The 21473-nt window shown below is 45.7% G+C and overlaps 1 protein-coding gene across 7 annotated transcripts in view; it reads right to left on the bottom strand.

The window, feature by feature from the left end:
- The window catches only part of IMMT (inner membrane mitochondrial protein), a 144464-nt gene that overhangs the window by 115761 nt on the left and 7230 nt on the right, over positions 1-21473 (bottom strand). For all 7 annotated transcript variants that reach the window (XM_029592774.1, XM_029592773.1, XM_029592772.1 and 4 more), the window contains exon 3: positions 13745-13934. In XM_029592774.1, the coding sequence (XP_029448634.1) occupies positions 13745-13934 (190 nt within the window). The remainder of the gene's footprint in view (positions 1-13744; positions 13935-21473) is intronic.

Genomic DNA, 21473 nt, shown 5'->3' on the forward strand with positions numbered 1-21473 from the left:
CAGTACTAGCCAACAGGAAAACCTGAACTTGGACAAAGAATGTATTAACACTATTCTAGGGACTGGAGCAACACTTACCAGTAACCCATGCAGGACGACAACAGCCAACCCACTGGCAGCCAAAGGCAGGAAGGTGGATCCACCTGTCTGAACTAAGGAAAAGGAAATTATCAGGTAAGTAGTAATTTCTCCTTTCTTAGCATTCTGAAAGGTGGATCCAGAACAAGTAGGATGTACCAAAGCTACTCCCGAACAGGGCAGGAGGCTGCCCGTGGTCCAATTAACACCACACGCACAAAGGTTGCGTCCTCCCGGACCTGCACATCCATGCAATAATACTTGGAAAAGGTATGAAAAGAGGACTGTTTCCCACTGACATTTGCCGTTCTGAGACGATCTAACCTCCATCCATGACACTGCCTGAGCCCTAGTGGAATGAACCCTAACCTGACTAGGCAACAGCTACTCAGCATCCACATATGTGGCCATGAGTACCTCCTTAATCCATTGGAATATTGTAGCCTGCAACACCGGCTCGCCCCGTTTACTTCCTTCATGGAGAAGAAACAGGTGATCCATCTTCCTGAGAGGGTTAGAAACCTCCAAAGTCCTCATGATATACTTCTTAACATCCAAGAGCCGGAACAGGCAATATTCCTCCAAAATCTCTTTGCCTGTCCAGAGACGGCAGCAATATGGACTGACTCAAGTGAAAATCCGAAACCACTTTGCAAAAAAGAAGGAACAGTATGCAGCTGTATCGCCCCCGGAGTCACTTGTAGAAACAGCTTTGGCAAGACAAGGCCTGTCGCTTGGATACTCTACGTGCAGAAATTGCCACAAGAAACAGCAACCTCAAGGAAAGGCATTGGTTGAAAAGTAGGGCCCACTAAAAAAATCCAAAACTAGATTAAGTTTCCACAACGGCATTGGTAATCGCAAGGGAGGATGAAGATGCTTCACTCCTTTCAAAAAATGGGCCACATCTGGATGAGCCGACAAGGGTCCACCATTCACCTAATCTTAGAAACAGGCAACAGCTGCCACATGTACCTTTAATGAATTAAGGGCCAACCTTTTACTTAATCAATCCTGCAAAAATTCCAAAATGAATGGGTTCTTAACCGAACAAGGAAAAACCCCCTAGATCCTCACACCAAGCCTCAAACAAACACTTGCCAAATTTGCACATAGGCAAAGGAAGTGGAAAACTCTCGCTCGTAACAAGGTGGCAATCACAGAAGAATATCCATGCTTCAGCAACCAAGTCATCTCAAGAGCAATACTGTAAGACAAAAAAACAGAATCGGTTCCTTTGTGAAGAATAGGCCCCTGCCTTAGCAGATCTCCGTTAGCCACAAACCGGAGGGGAGAGGCTACCAGGAGCCTTCATAGATCTGCATACCACAGTCTCCTGAGCCAAACTGGTGCCACCAGAAGCACCATCCCCCTGTGACCCTCTATCTTCCGAATCATTCTGCCCAACATGGGCCACGGGGAAAAGCATACAGCAGCTTTCCCTCTAGCCACTCCTGCACGAGGACATGGATGCCCAAAGACTTTGAATCTCTTCTGCAACTGAAGGCGTGACAAACCTTCACATTGCGAGAAATCGCCAGCAGGTCCAGAAATGGAAAACTCTAGTGATTCACTATTAGCTGAAAAGCCTTGTTTAACAATTCTCATTCTCCTGGATCCAGTCTCTGACTACTGAGAAGGTCTGCTCTTTACATTGTTTTTTCCTGCAGTGTGTGAGGCTGAGACCTGAAGATGCACTTCTGCCCATTCCATAAGTTGGGCTATTTCCTGCGACACTTGTTGGCTCTTGGTTTCTCCATGCTGACTAATGCAAGCCATTGTTGTTGCACTGTCAGACATTATCCGGACCACTCGACCCTGCAATCGGGGGGGGGGGGGGGGGGGGGGGCATGTAAAGCTCAAAGTAATTCTCACAGGCAAGTAGAAACAGAGGGGAGAACAGGTTTAAATGAATTGCATTTTCTGTTTGAAAGTTATAAAACAGACTGATGAGGAATTAAAATTGTGGAGAAATTAGTTGATTTTTACAGAAAGTGAATTTAATTTAGTAGATTTAAAGTTTGGTTTCATCTACTTTTTCTTGATGGCTAGCATTGAATTTGGACAGAAACTAATAAGGCATGGTTTCTTTAAACGATGGGTAAATAAATACTTGTATGTGAGTTAGATAAGGAAGATGAATGGCTCTGATCAAGGAAGAGAGAGAGAGCAGCTGTCTTGTCCATTTTCTCTGCATATAATGTATGTTTGGTCCCGAATCAGACTGAAATGCCTGTTATATGACTGTGTTCATAAATTTTTATATTTTATCCCTATTATATGTAATGAAATACTATAGATACCGTTTACTTAGGGAAATAACCTCTATGGCAAAATGAGTTGAAACATGCAGTTAGTTTCTGAGTGCCTTGCTCTTTGAACAAAGCAGATGTTTGTTTATACAGAGATCTGGTAAGAGATGAGATAAGCTTCCTTTTTACTTTCTTTACATAGTAAATCAGAAATCATGTGGTTAGAACAGAATAGGATTTCTTCTTTTTCAAGTTAGGTAAAATATTCATAGTAGTTTCCTACTTTAGTTAGAAATGAAAAGGTATCCAGTAGCTGTCTATCTTCCCATATGATTAGATTTAAAAGATGAATCAAATTTTTCGTTGTATGTGAGATTTTAACCATTACATTAATGTTGTTGTATGCCAGATTTTACATTTTTCCAGGTTGACAACATGTGGGATGTTACACTTGAAGATGAAAGTTTCCCAGCTTGATTTCTTTTCATTTTTAAACAGATCTATTTTAATTCTGACTTTTGTTTATTTTGGATCAATCCAAACACTTTTTGGTCTAATTTTTTAGCTCAAATATTTAATTGTTGTCTCTTTGTGTGTTATTTGTGTGTCACTACAACTGAAGAATGCAATGAATGAATTTATGTAGTCAGTTCAGTGAAATATACTTTTTTATGTAATGTCTGAGCACCTATGTTGTTTGTGGTTCTGAATACTGTATGTTACCTTATAGTAAAGTGGGAACATTATGCAGATTAGGAACAATGTACGTAGGGATGATTAGCTGCAGGGAGTTATTGACATTATGGAATTTTCTTATTGATTAATTTGAATTTGTTTTGCTCTTATATTAGGCTTTAATCCGTACATCTAACTTACAGGCCAATTCAGTAAAGTCCGCGGGAGAGCGGACGAACGCCCGCTCTCCTGGCGCACGCACACCGGCCACTCGGAGTGAGGAAACTCATCCAAAGATGAGATTTCTGCAATGTTCTCTAAACTTAGATTGATGTTACCCAGGTAGAGAGTCCATATGCAGATATCGTAAAGGAACTGGTGGAGGAGGTGAAATTGTTGTTTCTGGTAGGCTAGGCACATTTTATAACTTTTTGGTGAGTTCACTAGGAAATTATTGGTGTTTCTGGTAATTACAGACATACAACCATTTTTTATTATAGAAATGGTTAGGTAACGGGTGCTTTTGGGAGGTTTGGAACGCATTATGGGTATTTCCATTATTTCCTATGGAAAAAAATAGTCTTTTTTTTATTTATGATTTTGAGGTAAAAATGTAATACAATAATCAGAATGGTTACAACCATGTCATGTACAGAGCCAGCATAGAGACAATAACATCGTAACATTACATATTGAACAATTATCATCAACATATATTTAGAAAAAAATTCACTAATACAAACTTGCTGGATCAATTATCTATCTTGTCTTGCAGGCCCCCCCTGTCAAGAAATCACTGTTCAGGACTCCATATCGCTTTCACTCAATGGGAAACATACAAGACATATAATGATGTAAGCCGTGTAAGCAAAAAGAGCGATAATGGCTCTACAAAAGGTCTAACATATGTAATATCCTAAAAGCTGGCAACATGAATAATAAACCATCAAAAATGAAACCTCTTAAATTTGTCGGAGTTTTAATGCTTCCCACCCTTCCCCATCCCCCACCCTCCTACAAATCTGGTCTGCTGTCCGACTCCATGGCTACATGGGACCCATATCTATAGTAGTGTCTAGATACACTAGCACTGCATATTCGCCCTAATGTTTGTGTGTCTCATCCCTCCATGCAAACCAACATTGCCAGCGAAGGTCAAATTTGGCTAATTGTTTCTGCCCATCTGCGGTGAGTTTGTTTAGATAACATACTGTATTCAATCGTTGTGTGACCCTAGCTATGGTGGGTGCCTGGTCTGATTTCCAATAGCATGCCAGTTCCATTCGTGCCGCTATAATGGCTTGTTGTAGAAAGTATTCCTTTGTATGAGGGTGTGTGTCCCTAGTAATATGTAGTAGAAATATTGCTGGATCTTTATTCACCGGAGAGCCAATTATATCTGAAAGTAATTGTGTCACACTATCCCAAAATTTCATCACTATAGGGCATGACCACCATATATGTAAATAGGTGCCTAGCTCTCCACATCACCTCCAGCACGGTGCTGAAACCGGAGGGTAAAATCTATGGAGTTTCGAAGGTGTAAGATACCATCGGTATAGCATTTTATAGCCACGTTCCACTATCGAAGAGGCGATGGAGCAGCCATTAACAGGCGAAAAGGTGCTTGCCCATTGCAAGGCCGTTAAGGTAATCCCTAGATCTTTCTCCCATCCCTGGATATGGGACGGCTTGGTGGCCAACTCTCCATTTAAGAGAGAGTATATCCGGGAGATCACCTTAGCGAGTGAACTAACTGCATCACAGAAACCCTCAAATAAGGTTTTACCCTTCTGAAGATCCATGTGCACAGCCGTTTGAGATATATAGTGATGCAATTGACAATAGAAGTAATGTGTGGTATTAGGCAGATCAAATTTCTGCTTTAGCTCCTGAAATGTCCACATACGCCCTTGACTCCAAACGTGTTCCAGTCATGTACATCCCTGCTTCTCCCATCTCCTGGCTAAGGCTCTCTCCATGCCCGGTGTAAACCCAGGATTGAGAAAAATAGGGGTTCGCATGTAAACAGCCCGGGTGCCTGTCAGAGATATTTTCCATGTGTCCCACATGTGCAGCGTGTGTAGTATAGTCGGAGGGCAAGTTTCCGGCAACAGTCTATGCTGTCTGGGTAACCATGCTAGGGTGACTAATTGTGCACCCCGTACAAGGTCTGCTTCCAACCGGACCCACCTCTTGTCAGTAGTCTGACGATGCACTCCAGCAGCGATCGCAATTGTGAGGCCATATAATACCACTGAAGGCATGGTACCCCCAGGCCTCCCCGAGTCTTGGGTAGATATAAGACCTGTCTACTCACTCTCGGAGGTCTCCTTTTCCAAATAAATTGAAAAAGCTTTTTTTGCCATCCCCGAATAGCCCCTGATGGTATTGCATTAGGAAGGGTCTGAAATAGATAGCCCAACCTGGGCAAAATATTCATTTTAACCGTGGCCTACCTAGCCAGGAAAGGTTCAACCGCTCCCAATCCTGTAAATCCGACATGATTTCCCCCCAGATACCCCCATAATTGTATTGGTAGAGTTTGTCTAGTTCTGGGCCAAGTTGTACACCTAAATATTTTAAAGTGGAGTGGACAAGTTTAAATGGATACTGCTTATTCAAACTGTGGAAGTGGTCTGCCGTAAGCTTCACATTTAGGAGTTCAGATTTATCGACATTTAACTGGTAGCCGGAAACGGCGTTGAATTTTTTAAATTCTTGCACCAATGGCAGCAACGAGCTGTCTGGGTTGGCCACAGTAAACAAGACATCATCTGCAAACATGGAGAGCTTATACTCCTGAGTTTCCACTTTCATGCCTTGAATCTCTGGGATGGATCTAATTTTAACAGCTAGAGGTTCCAGATATAGCACAAACAGAGGAGATAAGGGACATCCCTGCCTAGTGCCTCGAGCAATCTCAAATGGCTTAGTTTAACCCCCATTCACCTTAATGCACGCGCTGGGCTTGTGGTATAATTTACGGATCCAAGTGGTAAACTGACCCCCTAAGCCCACCTTGTGTAGTACTGCAAATAGGTAGTCCCAGTGCACAAGGTCGAAGGCTTTCTCCGCGTCTATCTTCAACAGCACTAGTGGTGTTGCCGTAGACTGGACCCGCCAAATTAAGTTCACTACCCTACGAACATTGTCCGCTGCCAACCTACCTGGAATAAAACCTGTTTGGGCCGCATGTATCAGATGTGTAGTCTCTTTGCTAGGATTTTGGCCAATATTTTTAAATCTAGATTAATGAGGGAGATGGGTCTATACGATCCATAGACAGTCGCATCTCTCCCAGGTTTGGCCAAAATGGTAATGCCCGCTCTATTAACAGCTGTAGTAAAAAGCAAGTTTGCTTACCGTAAACAGTGTTTCTGTAGATAGCAGGATGAATTAGCCATGCTGTCACGGGATCTGTCAATCAGGCCCGGGAGGCGGAGCTTGTCAAAGCAGAGATTAGAGCTTTGGTCTCTGCGGCTGCGCGTGTATTCCCGCGCAGGAAAGTAACGGAATCTCCTCAGTCTGTGATTAAGCTGTAGTGTAGTCTAAGACTAGGTGACTGCCAGGGAGGAGGGTGGGTCAGCATGGCTAATTCATCCTATCTACGGAAACAGCGTTTATGGTAAGCAAACTTGCTTTTTCCCGTCGATAGCAGGGCTGAATTAGTCATGCTGTCATGGGAGTCCCAAGCTCCCGATCACATTGTGTATGATATATATATTTGTACGTGATCTTTGACAGTGTGGCGGTCACCGTGAATAGGAGGATAGAGATTGCAGGATTGCTTGCCCTATCTTCACATCAGTGGCTGCCTGTTGATCAAGGCAGTAGTGAGATGTAAAGGTATGAAGCGATGACCATGTAGCTGCCTTACAAATGTCTATGGGTTGCACATTTTTTAGGTGTGCCAATGAGGCTGCTACTGCTCTCACTTGGTGAGCTTTAGGCTCTGAATGTAGTTGTAGTTTCTGTTTGTCGTAACAGAATTTGATGCACTGTGCTATCCAGCTGGAGATGGTGCGTTTAGCCACTGGTAATCCAGGTGCCTTTGGGTCAAAGGAGACAAAAAGTTGAGTTGCTCTTTTGCAATCTAGTGTGTGCAGTAGTTTTTCCCTATCATTTGCATGAGGAAAAAGGTGGGTAATTCCATGGTCTGATTGAAATGGAATTGAGAAACCACTTTTGGTAGGAAGGATGGGTGAGTTCGGAGAACTACCTTTTGATGATGAAATTGCAAATATGGAGAATAATGGACCAAGGCCTGTAATTCACTAACTCTTCGTGCCGATGTTACTGCAACCAGGAATACAACTTTCCATGTGAGGTATTTAATATGTGCTGAGTCCATGGGTTCAAACGGGAAAAGCATGAGCTATTCCAGAACTATGGTGAGGTTCTATGGAACTGGAGGCTTAGAGATCGGAGGACGAAGTTGAGTTAACCCCTTGATGAAACAAGATAGTATGGGGTGATTGGATATAGGAATATTGTTAACTGGCCTATGATATGCCCCTATGGCGCTTAGATGAACTCTAATGGATGATGTTGCTAGACCAGCTGCGTATAGTGTATGAAGATAATGAATGAGTAATTCAGGTGAGCAGACCAATGGTGGTACACCTTTGGAAGTGCACCAGGTAGCGTAACTTTCCATTTATAGCTATAATTTTTCCCTCTGCATAAGGCTGGCACAGACTGTAGCCCTCAGGCTCTGAGCCGAGACCTCAAAGAGCCTCTTCAACAGGATCGCCAGCCTCTGATCCTGGACATCCTTCAAAGCCGCTGACATTGCCACAGGAATGGGTGTCTTCTTCGTTACTGCCGCATCTACCTTCAGCAGCTTCCACATATCCAAGATGCTCTTGGGCAGGGGGTACAACCTGACCGTAGCCTGGCCACCTTCAAACCGGCTTCTGGGGAATCCCACTCCCGGTCAATCAACTTCTTCACCTGCTTCGGCAAAGGGAATGCCCACGGTGGTCCACGCAGACCCTTCAACACCAGGTTTATCCCCTCTGTGACACCTTAATCCCCAGTTCCTCCAGAACCTGAGGGATGAGAGGTTATTTCGCAAGAATGAATTGCGACTCAACAACCCTGGGATCATCCCCTTCCGTCAAAGGGACCTCACCCGTATCCAGGTCCCCCAGCAACCCAGCCCCTGGAATCAGTGCTCTGACCAGTGCCCTGGTCCACTTGTGGCTGGCTCATTACTCATCGGATCAGTGCCCTAGGAATCCACAGAGGAAGTATCATCACCTAGCAAATGCTCAAGACCCAAGAAGTGCAAAATGACCCCCGTCTGCAGAGGCGCCTCAGCTCGAGGCCTCTTAAGGCCAATCCAGATTGGCTGAGAGGCTGGCCGCTTAGATGCCAGGTCGTGCCTGGCGAGATAGGCCTTGTCCATCAGCAAAATGAAATCCGCAGAAAAACCATTGTGGGTCATCTGCTCCGTGGTCACCCTGCGCTTTTCCTTTCCACTCCCATCTGATCCCTGAACCACAGGAGAAAGCAGGGGAGGGGAACCCCTGCTCTCCACATCCAAGGCAGAGCTCCTGCCACGTGGAGCTAAAATGGCTGCAGTCTCTGAGCTCCCCTCCGGGCCTCATGCACAGGGCTGCAGCCCGAGAACAACGTCTGCCCCTGGGAGTCTGTATTGAGGCTCCCTCACCTCCAGAGACACAGCTCGGGCAGAGAAAGGCCTCATTGAGGAGAGAAAACCTCCCCCCCGCTGGCCTGATAGGATTTCCCATGCTCAGCAGGAGTTGCCATGGCGCATGCGGCACGGCTCGCGGCTAAAAATAAACAGAGGAGGAAAAATAAAGCCGTCGCAGCCACGCCGCTATCCAGACTCTGTGCTGAACGGATAGCACAAGCCACGCGAGCCTCTCCACCCCCCGATTCTGAGTCGACAGCCGCAGCAAGGGAAAAAATAACCACACCAAAGTCCCTGAAAGGCACCCAGCTTCCCCAGCCCCTCAAGGAAGGACAGAAAAGGATACTCTCCTGCTTCTGGAGCTCCAGGACACTTCCACAGGCCGGCTTCGGTGGGAGGCCCTCAGGGGGAGCAAGGGAATAATCAGGATCCCTGGCATTCCCTCCCCCTGGAATCAAGGGTCACGCCTGGCCGGGGATATCCAACCTCCCCGCTCGCCCTGCTCAGCCAGAGGGATGGCCCACAAAATGTACTTAACACCTCTGGGAGCTCCGGATCTTTTTTTCCCCTACTCTGTACTAACTTTTTTTTTTTTAAACAGACTGCAGGTTTGCACCTATATCATCTGCTGGAGACAGAGAAATACTGAGGGACTGCAGGTGGTACTCTTATGTAGCAATGCCTCAAAAGTTTTGTTCTCTGCCTCCATCTACTGGTAAGGATGCATAAACCCACTTGTCTGGACTGATCTAGGTATGAAAAGGAAATGAAGTTGGAGGGTGGAAGGCTCAGAGGTGTTATTTTGTAACCAAGATGGTAGTGCACATCTGGAATGGAGGAGGGGAGGCTCAAAAATGATATTTCATTACTGAGATCGTAATGCATGTCTAGAATGGATGACCACCAGAGGTAGCAATAACCAGAACAATGACAGAATACAAACATGCTTAAGAAACATGGGTGGCAGTGGGAAGGACAAGGGAGGGAGATTACCAGAGATGGACTCATGAGTGCACAGTGCTATGCTTCCAAGTATTTTCAGCATTTGCTGACAGGAGTGAGAACAGTAACTACATTTTTTTTTTTTTTTAATATGTTTTAATGAAATTTTAAACATTACAATCAAGAGAACACTTCTTGTTAGAAAACATGTACAATTCAAGTTGTATATGAGATATTTCAATACATAAAATATATCTTTTGTAACATTAATCAAAGTCCACAATCCGAGATCTGAGATACTACCTCAGGAATTGTATTAAATTATTAAACTTTTAAAGTAATAGTGGAACTAAAGCACAGTGAACTATATCATTAATGAGCGTTTTTATCTAGACAGTTTCCCCTAATCCTTGGGGGATGAACTCTCAGGCATTACCCTCTTACCCACAAGAAAAGTTGTAAGCTGGTTCGGATGGAAGAAAACATAGGATAAACTTTGATATTTAACTAGGCATTTACAAGGATATTTCAGAAGAAACATTGCACCAATCTCTAACACTCTAGGTCTTAAAATGAGAAATTGTTTCCTCCTTTTTTGAGTGCTCTTGGCCAAATCTGGGAATATATTAACCTTATATCCCATAAACAATTCCGTTCTATGTCTAAAAAACATTCTCAAAGTCAATTCCTTATCCGCTTCCATTAGGTAAGAAACTACCATAGTAGCAGGCAAAGTTTGATCATTTTGAGACGTCTCTAGGAACTGAGTTAAATTAAGTTGTTCAGGGACATCATTTACCATTCTGTTTTCTCCTTCCTTACGAGTACTACTACTTGGGATATAATATATCCTAGTAGTTATCGGTAAAACTTGTTCTGGCAATTTCAAAATTTCTAACATATATTTTTTCCACATTTCTTTTGGTGAAATTAATTGGCTCTTTGGGAAGTTGATGAAACGCAAATTTTTTCCCCTCAGGGTATTTTCAATATTTTCCAATTTGTTTGTCAGAATAATATTATCTTTAATTAATGCACTTTGTTGTGCTTTACTACTATCTATTTCGATCTTTAATTTAGCGGTATTTGTTTTTCCAATTTGTGTTTCTTTTTCAACTTCTAAAAGTCACGTATCTATTTTCTCCATGTTACTATATACTGGGGACATCTGAGTATAAATATTTTCATTTAGAGACTGAATAGCCTCTCATATTGATTCAAGAGATATGGATGCAGGCTTTTTCAATTCAATCCTCTTTATTTGTGGAAGGATAATCTTTGCCTCCAAGTTCTCCCTTTCATTAGGGTTGCTGACATAGACCACAGGTTCCGATGACATTTTAGAGGAGCTATTCAAATCCAAGGATGGAACAAGACCATGTTCCGGTATTTCCAGGCCTTCACTGGCCTTTCCCGGTTCAGGTACTTGAATTTGAGGTCTCAACTCTGCTGGATTACCTGGGGGAGTACGCTCTATCGGGGATAGAGTGGTACAAAGTTCAAGAGAGAGGCTAGGTAAAACTTGCTCCTTACCTTCTCTCAACGAACATTCACCCGATAACAGTGCTCCCCGGTATACATGAGCATCCATTGGACCCAGCATAGTGGAAACACAGTCAGCAGAGGCCTCTTTTTCTTTAGCCCTCCGCTTTCTAGCTGAATGCGGCATTTAATGTGCTGGGTACACGGTACTCACGTTTACCGACGTTCCACAACTACTCTCAGATCTCTCGGTTAATATTTGAGCTGAAGAAGTCTTTCAATCCTTCCCAAATCCTTCACAAAGCCGCACTAAGGCGCGCGCCCCTTGGGACAGCGCGGCTTAGGACCAGCGCCGACGTCGACAAACGCCGTACACAGCCGGTTTTATGGGCTGCGGGTCCCACCCCGATGACGTCACTTTGTGGGCGGGGTTTCCGTCGGCATCGAGGGGGCCAGGGTGCATCACCCAAAGGTTCCAGGCCAGGCTCCCTTCACCCCAGCAAGTGAATTGAAGGTAAATTCAAAGTTTGCAAGGCTTCTGCAGCGTCAGGAACCTCTCCTGCACAGCCGGTTTTATGGACTGCGGGTCCCACCCCGATGACGTCACTTTGTGGGCGGGGTTTCCGTCGGCATCGAGGGGGCCAGGGTGCCTCACCCAAAGGTTCCAAGCCAGGCTCCCTTCACCCCAGCAAGTGAATTGAAGGTAAATTCAAAGTTTGCAAGGCTTCTGCAGCGTCAGGAACCTCTCCTGCACAGCCGGTTTTATGGGCTGCGGGTCCCACCCCGATGACGTCACTTTGTGGGCAGGGTTTCCGTCGGCATCGAGGGGGCCAGGGTGCCTCACCCAAAGGTTCCAGGCCAGGCTCCCTTCACCCCAGCAAGTGAATTGAAGGTAAATTCAAAGTTTGCAAGGCTTCTGCAGTCAGGAACCTCTCCTGCACAGCCGGTTTTATGGGCTGCGGGTCCCACCCCGATGACGTCACTTTGTGGGCGGGGTTTCCGTCGGCATCGAGGGGGCCAGGGTGCCTCACCCAAAGGTTCCAGGCCAGGCTCCCTTCACCCCAGCAAGTGAATTGAAGGTAAATTCAAAGTTTGCAAGGCTTCTGCAGCGTCAGGAACCTCTCCTGCACAGCCGGTTTTATGGGCTGCGGGTCCCACCCCGATGACGTCACTTTGTGGGCGGGGTTTCCGTCAGCATTGAGGGGGCCAGGGTGCCTCACCCAAAGGTTCCAGGCCAGGCTCCCTTCACCCCAGCAAGTGAATTGAAGGTAAATTCAAAGTTTGCAAGGCTTCTGCAGCGTCAGGAACCTCTCCTGCACAGCCGGTTTTATGGGCTGCGGGTCCCACCCCGATGACGTCACTTTGTGGGCGGGGTTTCCGTCGGCATCGAGGGGGCCAGGGTGCCTCACCCAAAGGTTCCAGGCCAGGCTCCCTTCAACCCAGCAAGTGAATTGAAGGTAAATTCAAAGTTTGCAAGGCTTCTGCAGCGTCAGGAACCTCTCCTGCACAGCCGGTTTTATGGGCTGCGGGTCCCACCCCGATGACGTCACTTTGTGGGCGGGGTTTCCGTCGGCATCGAGGGGGCCAGGGTGCCTCACCCAAAGGTTCCAGGCCAGGCTCCCTTCACCCCAGCAAGTGAATTGAAGGTAAATTCAAAGTTTGCAAGGCTTCTGCAGCGTCCAGTAACTACATTTTTAATATTGAAGTATGCCTCTCCTTCAGTTTATGATCTGTTTCTAAACACATTCACATTTTTGTTTGCTCTGAAAACCAAAAGCTATGGTTTTTGTAGGCGACCTTTCTAAACCTGCAACCTCAATGGAAGTTGTTGAAGTGACATGTCACGATTATGGAATCAGATCAACAAAATCTGCTCTGGAGTGGAGCAGTGGGCTAGTGATTAGAGCAGGGGTTTAGAACCAGAGAAGCCTGGGTTAAAATCCCGCTTCTCCTGCTGTACCCAAATTTAACTGGCTTTAGCTTACCTTTGGCAAGGCGAGTAATTAACTCTAAAATCCAAATTCAAGTCAGGTCAAACACAATGCAACTGCTAGCATCTCCTAAAACATCTCCTGATGTTAACATAGAAGACAGACACATAGTAAAAACACTCACCATTGGAACCATAAATATTTACCTTGCCTAACACTGGAGAAGGAGGTCGATATAGTGAGAAGTAGTAGCAGCAGCAAGGGGACTATGGAGGAACTGAGGCCTTTAGGGCAGAGCTGAGGGATATAAAGTAGCAGATGCCCGCAGGGAGAACAGAATAATGGTATTAATTTTGGTGTGTGTATGGTGGGGGGGGGGGGGAGGGAATATAGGAGCAACAGGATATATGGTATCATGGCAATGGGTGGGCCAGGCCAGCAACAATTTGAGAGGTGTGTAGAGAACTTAAGGAGGACCAGGGAAGGCAGCATGGAAATCCAATTCATGTGAAGGATGAAGCTTGGTAGAAGAGTTCAAAGCTTTACCACCAGAACCCTAAGATTCCACATAATATTACTTAAATATTAGACTCGAAAAATAACTAATTCTATACATTTCCATGTACAAAAACCATCACATTTTCAATCATTAAGAAAAAAGATTTTTCTGCATACTGATGCTCGTTTAAAAACAAAAAGGAAACAAAAAAAATATTACATACTGGTTTCTTTGGCACAGGCAAATTGTATGGAGCAGGACCAAGAACCAAATCAAAGAGTTTTTCAGAATAAGGGATGGACTTCTCCACATTGTCTCGGAAACGTGGATCCCACTTTGAATACAGTACAGTGCCACCAAGTCCTCCGGTGACAAACAAAACACTTGCTCCAATAATCTTCCCAGCTGAGGCACTATATTAAAGACAGAAAGATTAGCATTAATGGGCTGGTGCTCTGTATAAGGGATATAGAAGGAAGATATACAGTATATTATGGCAATACTGACTGACATAATGAAAACTGTCCCTCAACCATGAAAAAAAGGCAAACAGGAGACTATCAAATTCAGATATTGCTATAACCCACAACCTCATGTGCTATAAAATAGAAGAAGATTTAAACCTTCACAGCTTTCAACGTTTTGTTTTATTAAGGCAGACTACAAGATACAGGAGTCTTGCCAACTATCCTTTGGAAGAACTAAAAGCTAAGAATTTCTTTAACCTATTCCTGTCGATATATATCTCACGGACATGTTTTTGAAACCTTTGGGTTCTAACTACTATCTGCCACATGTAGCTATAATTTGGGTTACCCTTTCCTAAGTGCATCACTTTGCACTGTCCACATTCAATGGAAAAATTACTTACCTGATAATTTCGTTTTCCCTTAGTGTAGACAGATGGACTCAGGACCAATGGGTTATGCTTCCCTGTCAGCAGATGGAGACAGTCAGGTTTCAAAGCTGATGTCACCCTGGATATACTCCTGTCGTGACTCAGCCATTCAGTATTCTCTTCAAAAACTATTGTCGAGATACTATTGAAAACTTGATTAAAACTGGTGACCGTAACTGTAGTCAACCAAACATAAGCACTGAATCCCAGCAATATTATAGATGCTCAGGTCTAAGGATAGGGTGATGGCTTACCTGTAACCTCTCTGGGATCGAGATTCATGTGCGATTCCTTGGCACTGTTCATGAGCAGCCATGGGTGGGATACTGAGTCCATCTGTCTACACTAAGGAAAACGAAATTATCAGGTAAGTAATTTCTCCATTTCCTAGTGTGTAGCCAGATGGACTCAGGACCAACAGGATGTACAAAAGCTACTCCCGAATGGGGCGGGAGGCTGCCCGTGGTCCGGTTAGCACTGTCCTCGCAAAGGCTTCATCCTCTCGGGCCTGAATTTCCAGGCGTTAGGACCTGGAGGTGGTGTGTAAGGAGGACCATGTCGCTGCTCGACAGATGTCAGTGGGAGACAGTAGCCTAGCTTCCGCCCAGGATACTGCCTAGGCCCTGGTAGACTGAGATTTGACCTGAAGGGATAAGGGCTTCCCTGCCTCTACATAAGCTCCCTTGATCCAGTGAGCTATGGTAGCTCGCGAAGCCGCTTCGCCCTGTTTCTTTCCCCCGTGAAGAATAAACAAGTGATCTGTCTTGTGCACCGGTTCTGAACGTTCCAGACACTGCACAGAAGTCTACCAACATTTAGATGGCGAAGGCGGCAGTAGTCTTCCTTGTCTTTGCATCTGTTCGGGGACAGTAAGGAGATGGATTGGTTCAGGTGAAATTCTGGGACTACCTTCGGTAAGAAGGAGGGGACGATGCAAAGCTGTACTGTTCCTGTAGTTCAGAGATGTAACGAGCTGAGCATATTGCCACCAAGAATACTGTCTTTAGTGTTAATAGGCATAGCGACAGACTGTGGTCTGAAGGAAGGCCCTGCTAGGGAGTCCAATAATAGACTGAGGTTCCATAGGGGGACCGGCCACTTTAAAGGGTAGTTGGAGTTGTTTAACCCCTTTTAGGAAACTGGCCAAGTCTGGATGCGCAGACAGACTGTTTCTGTTCACCTCGGCCCTGAAGCAGGAGAGGGCTGCCACCTGGACCTTCAGAGAGATGAGGGACAATCTTTTACAGGACGGCCTGAACAAAGATTCCAGAATCTTGGGGGGGGATCTTGGCCGTTCGCGGGGGCACCCCACGCTCCTCGCACCAAGCCTCAAATATTCTCCAGATCTGTACGTACGCCAGGGATGTTGAGAACTTCCGTGTGCAGAGCAATGTGGCGATCACGGCCACCGAATAACCACATTTCGGCAGGTGAGTCCTCTCTAGGGCCAGACTGTAAGAGAATAGAGTTTGATCTTCGTGAATAATCGGGCCTTGCTGGAGAAGGTCCCTCTGCTGGGGGGGAAGTAAAGAGGACTCTCCACAAGAAGCCTCCGCATGTCTGTATACCACGGGCTCCTGGTCCAATCCAGGGCCACCAGAAGAACTAATTCTCTGTGGTGTTCAATCTTGCGGATGATCTTACTCAGTAGAGGCCACGGAGGTAAGGTGTACAGTAAATCCTCCTCTGGCCAGGTCTGGACGAGGGCATCAATCCCTTGGGGAGCGCTGATCTAGTCTTGAGACTGAAGAACGGGGGACCCTTTGCATTGTGAGATATAGCCAGTAGGTTGATGGATGGCAGGCCCCAGCGATTTACTAGGAAGGCGCGGCGGGCTCGATCGCCTCTCCAGCATGCACCCCTGAACTATCTGCCTCTCTCGAGAGGAGCAGACACGAACAAGCCACCAAGGCACAACAGGAAGCGACCTGCAGTGTCATTGCGGTCGTGTCAAAGGCTTGCTTAAGGATGATGTCAACTGCCTATCATGAGCATCCTTCAAGGCCGCTCCTCCCTCTACACGAATAGTTATTTGCTTTAAGATGGCACAGACCAGGGCATCCACTTTCAGTAAACGCAGGCGTTCCTTAGCCGTTGGGTCCAAAGGGTGCAACGCCTCCAAGGCCCTTTAAAGGTTTCAACCAATCACTCACTACTTGTCATTCATTCTTCTAACATTATCAGTGTTTTTAATATTGTAGTTTTTTGCCTATTGATATTTTATGTTAGATCATATGCATTTTTGAAGAGCCAGGTTTTCAGCTCATGTTTGAAACTCTGAATGTTATCAGACGTAATGTCTCTGGTAGAGAATTCCACAACATAGGGCCTGCTATGGAAAACATTCGGTCTCTTGTTCGCATTAGATGTGTATTCCACGTAGTAGGCATAGTTAATAGTCCTTTGTTTGGCAAGTTTAGTGTTCCCTGTGGTGCGTATAGTTGGAGATTCACACCTATTAAGCACGGGTTACTGTTGATGATGTTAAAAAATATTAATACTTTATAATGGATTCTGGATTGTACTGGCAGCCAGTACAGCTATCAGTGAGGAGGTGATGTGGTCAAATTTCCTTGACCCTAATAAAAGTCTTGCTGAGGCATTTTGAAGTAACTGTAATGGTTTTAATAGCCCTGAAGGTAGGCCTAGTAATAGGGTGTTGCAGTAATCTATGTTTGAGAATATTAGTGTTTGTAAAATAGTGTGGAAGTCCTGGAATGTTAGTAAAGGTTTCAACCAATGTAATATTCAGAGCTTGGAGTATCCTGTTTTAATTTATATGATTTTTCATTATGAATTTCTCATCGATCTGTATTTCTAGGTCTCGTACTTGTTAGAGGAGTTTCTCCTTAGCCACACAATTTCAGGGTCTTTTTTGTGTTTGGTGTTAGTTTAAGATGCAACCATTCTTGCTGCATTGCCTTCGTGTATGATGAGAGTGTTGATGCTGTATTTTCAAATGATTTGGCAAATGGAATGTAGAACTGTATGTCATCTGCGTATAAGACGTTGATTCCTAATTCAGCTAGTAGTGTACACAGATGAAGCATATATATATTGAAAAGTGTTGCCGGGAGTGCTGAACCCTGAGGGACACCTGTACTGATAGAGAATGCATCACATATGTGGTTTCCCAGTTTGACTTGGAATGACCTATCAGCTAGGAAGGAAGAAAATCATTTGAGAACACATCTTTCTATTCCAATTTTTCTCATCTGATGGCATAGCAGGATATGGTCCACAGTGTCGAAGGCTGCTGTTAAAATCTATTAGAACTAAGATATAAGATTCATCATTGTCAAACACGTAGTACAGGGTCCATTAAAGATATAGGTAATTTCAGGCAACATATGCACCTCTATCCCACTCTCAGATCCATTTGTAGACAAGAGGATGGAAGTTGGGCATTCTTGCACTAAAATGAAGAATCATTCAACTTTCAATAAAGGAGACTAGCCCCACACCTTTACAGTGAAACATAGCAACAGAAGAGCCGCAGGGATAAGTCTCAGAGTGAATAACCCTGCATTACCAGGATGGGTGAGATCAATTACAGCCTGATCTTGATTTCACCAGACCACAAAAGAAAATTGGTTCTTACCTGATAATTTTCGTTCCTGTAGTACCAATGGATCAGTCCAGAACTCCTGGGTTAATTCATCTCTGCCAGCAGATGGAGACAGATAAAGCCTCGCTGACACTGCTTGAAAACCCCTGGTGCCACCTGCAGTAGGCTCAGTATTGATCTGTACCCAAGCTGAAAAATAACACCATTGCAATAACCAACTAAAAATGTCTCAAATAACTTGAAAAAGTGTATAAAGTTTACAACGAAGAACGGAAGTTTGCTGACAAAGTTATAGCTGAGCTGTTAACTCTCCCTCCTAACTCGGGTAGGTTCTGGACTGATCCGTTGGTACTACAGGAACGAAAATTATCAGGTAAGAACCAATTTTCTTTTCCCTGTATGTACCCGGATCAGTCCAGAACTCCTGGTATGTACCAAAGCTTCCTAGAGAAGGTAGGACCTGGAGAGTCCTGTTCGCAAGACACCTTCACCAAAAGATCTGGAATCTGAAAATCCCAAATCCAACCTGTAATGCCTTGCAAAAGTATGCAGCGACTTCCAAGTCGCTGCCTTGCAAATTCCCTGCGGAGAGACCAACTGCGCCTCCGCCCATGAAGCAGCCTGAGCTTGCGTCAAATGAGCTCGCAAACTATCAGGAACCTGGCAGCCCTTGAGAAGGTATGCTGACCCAATAGCCTCCTTAAGCCACCTGGCAATCCTTGCTTTGGAGGCCTTGGTCCCTTTCTTTGGCCTGCTCCATAGCACAAACAGATGATCCGATCTTCTGAATTCATTAGTAACCTTGAGGTAACGAAGCAATGTTCTGCGGACATTTAACATCTTAAGCTCCCGAGCATGCGGCGTAGAAGCATCCAAATCTGTAAACGCTGGGAGCTCGATAGTCTGATTAATATGAAAGGCAGACACCACCTTTGGGACAAAGGAAGAAACCGTACGCAATGTAATACCTGAATCATATTTGAAGAAATGGATCCCTACAAGACAAGGCCGGCAGTACAGAAATCCTCCTAGTGGAACAAATGGCCACCAAGAACACCACCTTGAGAGTCAAATCTTTAAGAGTCGCTCTCCGAATAGGTTCAAATGGAGCGTCACACAATACTCGCAGAACCAGATTAAGGGTCCAGGGAAGGCAAATTTTCCACACCAGAAGCCTCAAATTCTTAACTCCCCGAAGAAATCACTGCACGTCCGGGTGAGAAGACAGGGAATAACCCTCAATTTTCCCTTGTAAGCAAGCAAGCGCCGCTACCTGTACCTTAAGGGAATTAAAGGCAAGACCCTTAGCTAAACCCTCTTGTAGAAAAGACAAGACGTGAGCTATCGAGGTCTGAACCGCAAGAACCCCTTGTTCGGAACACAAGTTTCAAACACTTTCCAGATCCAAACATATGAGAGGGAAGTGGATTGCCATCAAGCCTGTAGAAGCGTAGTAATCACCGGTTCTGGGTATCCTCTCAGTCGCAATCGACACCTTTCAAAAGCCAAGCCGCTAGACAAAAGTGATCTGCCTGATCGGAAAATACGGGACCTCAATGAAGCAGTTCCGAGAGGTGACTCGGGCGCAACTGACCGTCCACCGACAAAGTAACAAGATCCGCGAACCACAGTCAACGCGGCCATTCTGGAGCTACCAGGATTACCTTTCCTGGGTGCTTTTCTATTCTGAGCAATACTTTGCCCACCAGCGGCCTCGGCGGGAAGACATACAGTAAAACTTCCTAAGGCCAAGGCACCACTACAGCGTCGACTCCATCGGCCCTGTACTCTCTCCTGCGACTGAAGAACCGAGGAGCTTTCGCATTGAGCTAAGTCGCCATCAAATCGATGTGGGGATGGACCCATCTTCTCCAGATGAGCCGCATTGCAGACTCCGCCAATTCCCACTCTCCTGGATCTAAGGTTTGATGACTGAGAAAATCGGCCTGAACGTTGTCGACCCCTGCAATATGAGACGCTGCTAGCTGAACCAAGTACCTTTCCGCCCATTGAAACAGCTCTCGATCTTCCATTGCTACCCCTTGACTCTTGGTCCCTCCTTGACGATTGATGTACGCCGTTGTGGCGTTGTCCGACAGAACTCTGACCGAACGTCCCTGAACGAGAGGAAGAAAGGTTTGGATAAGTTCTTGGAAGAGAAGTCCATTAACGGCTATTAATCAAGTTTACTTAGGGAATAGCCACTGCTATTAATTGCATCAGTAGCATGGGATCTTCTTAGTGTTTGGGTAATTGCCAGGTTCTTGTGGCCTGGCTTGGCCTTTGTTGGAAACAGGATGCTGGGCTTGATGGACCCTTGGTCTGACCCAGCATGGCAATTTCTTATCTTCTTAAGTGCCAGTCATACCGCTCTGGTCTCCAAGCGATTGACTGGCCATGAGATTTCCATCACCAACCAAGTACCCTGGGCCGATTGTTGCTCGCAGACCATTCCCCAACCAGAGAGACTGGCATCGGTAGTGAGAACCACCCACTCCGGAACCCCTAGGCTGACTCCACGCTGCAGATTGGAAGACCGTAGCCACCACGATAGACTGTTCTGCACCGACACATCCAGCAAAGCCAGTAAATGAAAAGCCTGCGACAGAGGATTCCATTTGTCCAACAGAGTCCTCTGAAATGGACGCATATGCGCGAAGGCCCACAGTACCAATGCTAGGTTGGAAGCCATCGAACCCAGAACCTGTAGGAAATCCTAGGCTCATGGAACTTTCAATGCCAATAAGCGGCGAACCTGTGACTGAAGTTTGAGCACAGAGTGGTTTGAGAGGTGTTGCAAAGATTGCGTGAGTTGGGAGCAGTGATTCCGGTACTGCCTCGCGAACGGGGCAGGGGTCGCTACTCCATCTATTTCGTTGTCCCGAAAAAGGAGGGGACGTTTCACCCTATTTTGGACCTCAAATCAGTCAACAGGTCCTTACATATCCCATGTTTTCGGATGGAAATGCTCCGGTCGGTGATAGCGGCGGTCCGTTCTCGGTGTTTCTTACACCTCTCCTGTGTAAGAAACACCCTGCCTTGGCTCATGTCGAATCGAGCGCCGAGGTATTCGAGAACTTGGGACGGCTCTAAGTGACTCTTCCTCCGGTTCACCACCCAGCCGAGAGACTCCAACAGGCGAACCACTTTGAGCTGATGCATGGCAACCCTCCAACGACTTGTCCCGAATTAGCCAATCGTCGAGATAAGGGTGTACCAGCACCCCTTTGCATCGGAGAGCCGCCGCCACCACCATCACCTTGGTGAACATGCGGGGAGCCATTGCTAGCCCGATAGGCAGAGCCTGGAATTGGAAATGTTGACCCTATACCGCGAAACTGCTGATGTGCTGGATGAATTGGGATTTGCAAGTATACTTCCGTCAGATCTAGGGATGCCAAGAACTCCCGAGAACGGACCGCCGCTATCACCGACCGGAGCATTTCCATCCGAAAACATGGGATATGTAAGGACCTGTTGACTGAT

Source organism: Rhinatrema bivittatum, chromosome 1 (genome assembly GCF_901001135.1).
Source record: "Rhinatrema bivittatum chromosome 1, aRhiBiv1.1, whole genome shotgun sequence".
NCBI classification, from domain to species: Eukaryota; Metazoa; Chordata; class Amphibia; order Gymnophiona; family Rhinatrematidae; genus Rhinatrema; species Rhinatrema bivittatum.